Here is a 5,638-nt window from a genome sequence, read left to right as displayed (position 1 = left end):
ATCCCTCCTACAATAACCAAAAAAATAACCCACACAACAACCATCACTGACCAACCAAAACCACAAAGATCAACCTCCCTAAACAATAATGGCAAGATTAGTGGCTCAAAGAGGTTTTGGTAAATTTATGTCAGTATCGTTCTAAATCTGGAATGGTACTATTCATCCATGCTACAATTTTTAGCATTTAGAACATTTAATGTGGGAGGCTTTTTGGTGTTTAGTGTGCCAAATGCTAAAAATTTACCATTTGGCACACATGATGTCAATGCCAATTGGTTTGACAATGCTATGATTATCATGAGTAGATTATGATCCTTATTTTATCATTAATAAAGGTAGTAGTTAGTGGACAAATTATCACAAACATGGACCGCATTCATAAGCAGATTTGTATTTATACGTAAACAAAATTATACAACCTTCAAATAGTCATCATATTCCTTTCTCAAAAAAAAAAAAAAAAAAAAGTCATCTTTACTAAAAAAAGTCATCATATTTGAGAAAGCTATTACAAATCCTTGCACCTCTCATAAACACCGAACACTTAACTATTATTACATAATGCTTACACCATTAATTTTGAACACTTCATTCTAAAAATAAAATAAAAAAACCATTATAAACAGGATTTTTTTTTTTTTTTTTTTTTTTTTGGAGTAAAATAGGCTAGTAAACTGTGGACATTTGAACATAGAACCATCAGATAGAGTCCACTGAAGTATTTTTTATCATCTGTTTTTTGCAACTCCATTTCTTTTGGAGTACACTGAAGCCTTACGTTTCCAACTATAAAAGTCAAGGTTACACCGTGTCAGTATGGCGTAAGGAGGACATGTCATGGAGCAAATAAAAAACCAATTTTTTTTTTTAATAATTGAGTTGGATCAAACCATCGTGACCAATTCATATATATTCCCTTTTCAATAAATCCTAGCCGAGAAATGAAATGGAGAGGAATAGAGGATCCCTTGAAGGTTTTTGACAAAATGCCGGGATACACTGGATTGTTATCTTCTTTAATACTGTAATGTCTGCTTTTTATATACTGTCACGGAACCACAAATGATTGCTCACTTAATTACTTTGTGACAGCTTGGATTTGGAACACTAAACTGCCAAACCTCCAAAGTCAACGAAATAACTTCCGATCTTTTTCTGAATCTTAGAAGCATCGGGTGCAAAAGCTCAAGCTCATCTCTTCTTTGTTCAACTATTTGCTTTTGCTTTTGCTTTCACTTCCTGCTTCCCTTCTTTCTCGAATTTGTGCCACATGGCTGTACTTATGGTGGGCGGAGCAATTCGGGTGCTGCTGGACTATGTGGATTCTAAAGAAATCAATGACTTCTTTCTGTTGCACGATTATAGGTTTCTGGAGGAGTTGAAGATACCGTTGCAGTTTGCTGCTAAGGTGATCAATAATGCTGAGGAGCGGCGGGACAAGGAAACACAAGTTCAACATTGGCTCAACGATCTTGAAGAAGCTGTCTATTTTACACAGGATTTCATGGTTGATGTATGCAATTTGCTGGACAGTTGGGGTGGTGGAAGTAGAGCAGATAAGTCCAAAGAGCATGAAAGAAGAATGATAGAGCAGTTCAAGGAAAGGATGGAGATCATCCTTAAGAGGATGGAGTTCATCCGTGAATCTGGAGAATTCATTGAAGCATTTGATTTTCGAAGACTACCTCCATTTGATTTTTTTGATGGCTACGAATCTGAAGTTGTATACGGTAGAGAGTTTGACAAAAGAAAAATAATTTATCACTTGTTGTCAGACAATGCAAGTCGCAAACAGTTGTCTGTAACTTGGATTGTGGGCATGCCTGGGATAGGCAAGACCACACTTGGTGGGCTGGTTTACCACGATCACGAAGTAAGTCAACATTTTGAATTTAAGGCCTGGCTTTGCTTTTCTGAAGGCTTTGACATATCCTGGGCGAAACGAGCAATTATTGAGTCAGTAACTTCACGGCCTAGTGTTACTGTGGAACGATTGTCTTTTGGAAATATATTGAAGAAGTACCTTAGGGGGAGGAGATTTCTAATTATTCTAGATGATGTGTGCGTGGACAATAAGATTGATCAGAACTGGGACATCTTTCTATCTGATTTTGAAGATGTCGCAAGCCAGATTTGTTTGATTGTAACCACAGGCAGTTTTGGCTTTGCAGCACAAAAAAGCATTAATGATTTTTATGTGAATATGAATCCATTATCAGAAGAAGATGGTTGGCCTATGTTAGCAGAATTTGCTCTTAAATACCAAAATGATGATTCATATTTAGAACTAGAAGCTATTGGCAGAAAAAATTTTGCTGCAGTGTAATGGTTTACCATTAGAAGTAAGAACACTTGCAGCTCTCTTGCGCTGTAAGCCACAAGTTGAGGAGTGGAAAGATGTACTGGAGCGCCTGGAGTGTTACAATACAAAGTTATTGTTAAAATTGAGCTATGATAATCTTCCTGCACATCTAAAGGCTTTCTTTGCATATTGTTCAATATTTCCTCAGGGTTATGAATTTGAGAAAGAGAAGTTAGTCCTCTTATGGATGGCAGAAGGTCTTCTTCAGCAGCAAGGAGGAAATCGAACAATGGAAGAGATTGGTGACAGGTACTTTAATGAATTAGTGTCTAGACAATTTTTTCAACTATCAGGTGGCAATAAATCACGTTATGTGATGCATAATCTTTTAAATAAGCTGGATGTTTCAATGATGAAGGAAATTTGCTTAAGATGGAAGGATGATCATTTAGGTATCTCCAAAAGGATATGGTATTTGTCACTTGTAGGAGGTGTACATGATAACCCAGTGATATTTGAGAGTTACGCCAATTGTTTAACAACCTTTTTGACCCTAGATTACTAAGGCTGTCACTTAAGAGAAAATGAACTAGTGCGTTTGTTCAAAATGCGCCTCTTATGAGTGCTTTCTTTATCTCATTCTTATATCACTAAGTTGCCCAATTCAATCTGTAATTTGGAACATTTACGTTACATAAATCTCTCTCACACTACAATCAAGAAGTTACTTGAGTCAGTTTGTGCTCTCCGCAATTTACAAACAATTACACTGTCAAATTGTGAGTTTCTTACTATGTTGCCAGAGGAAATGTGGAAGCTTCTTAATTTGTGTCATCTTGATATTAGTGGAACTGCCTTAAGTGAGATGCCAAAAAAATTGAGCATGCTAAAAGATCTCCAAACACTGTCTTGCTTGTTGTGGGCAAAAAAACCAACTCCACAATTAAAGAGTTAGGGGGGCTTCAGCATCTTCATGGAACACTTCAACTTTTGGAGTTACAAAATGTGGTCCCTTCGGAAGATGCAGCTAAGGCTGGCTTGAAAGAAAAAACATACCTTGATGGGCTACTGTTGAAGTGGGGTGACGATACCATTGATAGGAAAAATCATAAAGATGTACTTGAAAAGCTGGAGCCTCAAACAAATTTGAAGAGGCTCAATATCAGTTTCTACTGTGATGTGAAATTTCCAGATTGGTTGGGGGATTTTTCATTCTCTCACATGGTGTCCCTACGTCTTAGAAATTGCATGAATTGCTTACTCTTGCCACCAGTCGGGCAGCTGCCATCTCTTAGAGTCCTCGTTGTTGAATGGATGACTGCAGTGAAGAGGTTGGGTCCTGAATTCTATGGAATGGATAAACCATTTCAGTCTTTGGTGCTTGTGAATACACTTATGGCAGAGGAATCATTGCAGAAAAGGCTTCTAGATTATCATGATAAGATTCTATTTGTAAGTGACAAAACAGGTTCTGCAGAATCCTCATTGTCCAAGAGTCAATATGCTGCAGCTGCGAATGCTCATTGCCTATGACTCAAGGTGTAGTTCAATCTTCATTTGACATGACTCTAGGGGCCACACAATCCTCATTGGCCATAACTCAAGGTGCCGCAGTCGCAGTATGCTCATTGCCTGTGGCTCAAGGTGTTGCAGCAGCAGAATGCTCATTTTCCATGATTCAGAAAGTCAACAATGCATCACCAGAGATGTTGAAGAATAAGTTGCAGTCTCTTCTTTTGGTGGTCGATAATGCTGAGGAGAAGCAGTACAGGAGCAAAGTGGTTAAAGAGTGGCTTGACGAGCTGCGAGATGTTGTCTATGATAAAGAGGATCTCATAGATGAGATCCACACTGAAGGTTTCCAACACAGGTTGGATGAGATCCTTGATAGGGTAGAATCCCTTGCTAAGCGAAAAGATGAACTTGGTTTGAAAAAAAGAATAGAACACAACATGGAAAAATCTCTGAGAATGCCTGCAGCTTCTTTTGGAGACCACAACTCTAAAGTAATATTCGGTAGAGTCTGACAAATAAGAAATTATCGATCTCTTGCTTTCAAATGATGCAAATGGTAGAAAGTTGTCAGTGATTTCGCTACTGGCCAACGACGGCATGGGCAAGACCCCTCTTGCTCGACTCATTTACAAGGATCACAGAGTAACTGAACATTTTGACCTGAAGGCCTGGGCCTACGTTTCAGATCTTTCTGACACGTTCATGGTTACAAAAGCAGTTTTCAAGTCGTTCACTTTACAGTCTTGTGATCTCAAGGAACAAGATATGTCTCAACTTGAAGCTAATTTGTGCGAGAGACTTGAGGGAAAGAGATTTCTACTTGTTCTAAACATTGCGTCCCCTTTTATTTTTGGAGGATGGAAAGCCTTACAACCTCATTTTATAAAAGCTGCAAATGGAAGCTATGTTATTGTAACTACACGCAATGAACTCTCTGCATCATCAATTAAACCTCTTTGTGTTTATTACATTAAGCCATTATCAGATGAAGATAGTTGGTCGTTGTTTGTAAATTTTGCTTTTGGAGGCCAAAACCCAAGTTCATATCCAGAACTAGAAGATATTGGCAGACAAATTATGGAAAAGTGTTGTGGCTCTCCTTTAGCTTTAAGAACAGTTGGGTGTCTCTTGCGCTTGAAGCTGCAAGTTGAGGAGTGGGATGCTGTACTAGATCATTTGAAGCAAAATTTGGAGGATTTTAAAACTGCAATGAACAACACATTAACACTGAGCTACAGCACATTAAAACTGAGCTATGATCATCTTTCTGCACAAATAAAGTGATGTTTTGCATACTGTTCAATATTTCCCTCTGGTTATGAATTTGAGAAAAATAAGTTGGTCCTCTTATGGATGGCAGAAGGTCTTCTGCATGACCCCAGAGGAAACTCCAGAATGGAAGACGTTGGTGATGAGTACTTCCAAGAATTATTATCAAGGTCTTTTTTTCAGATATCAAGTGGCAATAAATCATGTTTTGTGATGCATGATCTTGTGAGTCACTTTGCTGTTGAAGTGTCTGGGAGATATTGCTGCAGATTGGAGGATCTTGGTCCTTCTGTCTCTGAAAGGACCCGGTATTTGTCGCTGTTAAGTGTCAAATATAGTGTCCCGGTGATCCTTAGAGCCATTAATACAGCCAAGCTTTTAAGGACCTTTTTGCTATTAGATCATGGATCATATCATTTAGGTAGCAATAAATTGCTGAGTAGTTTGTCCAAAATACAATTCTTACAAGTGCTTTCTTTATCTCATTATCCCATCACTGAGCTACCTGATTCAATCAGCAATTTCAAATATTTATGGTACATAGATCTC

At 38.1% G+C, this 5,638-nt stretch overlaps 2 protein-coding genes across 2 annotated transcripts; both read left to right on the top strand.

Annotated features, from left to right (window-relative positions):
* Positions 1–1,273: 1,273 nt before the first annotated feature.
* On the top strand, positions 1,274–3,838 carry LOC126722629 (putative disease resistance RPP13-like protein 1). Its single transcript, XM_050425770.1, has 3 exons — positions 1,274–2,323; positions 2,514–2,614; positions 3,199–3,838. Exons 1-3 carry the CDS (start codon positions 1,274–1,276, stop codon positions 3,836–3,838), a joined length of 1,791 nt encoding a protein of 596 aa, XP_050281727.1.
* A 579-nt stretch (positions 3,839–4,417) lies between these two features.
* On the top strand, positions 4,418–5,104 carry LOC126722627 (putative disease resistance RPP13-like protein 1). The gene has a single exon (XM_050425769.1). It carries the CDS (start codon positions 4,418–4,420, stop codon positions 5,102–5,104), a length of 687 nt encoding a protein of 228 aa, XP_050281726.1.
* Positions 5,105–5,638: the final 534 nt, after the last annotated feature.

Source organism: Quercus robur, chromosome 4 (assembly GCF_932294415.1).
Source record: "Quercus robur chromosome 4, dhQueRobu3.1, whole genome shotgun sequence".
NCBI classification, from domain to species: domain Eukaryota; kingdom Viridiplantae; phylum Streptophyta; class Magnoliopsida; order Fagales; family Fagaceae; genus Quercus; species Quercus robur.
This window is presented reverse-complemented; position numbering and strand designations above follow the sequence as displayed.

Coding starts and splice junctions, on each gene's coding strand:
- LOC126722629 (XM_050425770.1), top strand. CDS start 1,274: ATGGCTGTACTTATGGTGGGCGGAGCAATTCGGGTGCTGCTGGACTAT. Junction 2,324..2,513: donor GCAGAAAAAATTTTGCTGCA/GTGTAATGGTTT, acceptor ATATTTCCTCAG/GGTTATGAATTTGAGAAAGA. Junction 2,615..3,198: donor ATGGAAGAGATTGGTGACAG/GTACTTTAATGA, acceptor GCATGCTAAAAG/ATCTCCAAACACTGTCTTGC.
- LOC126722627 (XM_050425769.1), top strand. CDS start 4,418: ATGGGCAAGACCCCTCTTGCTCGACTCATTTACAAGGATCACAGAGTA.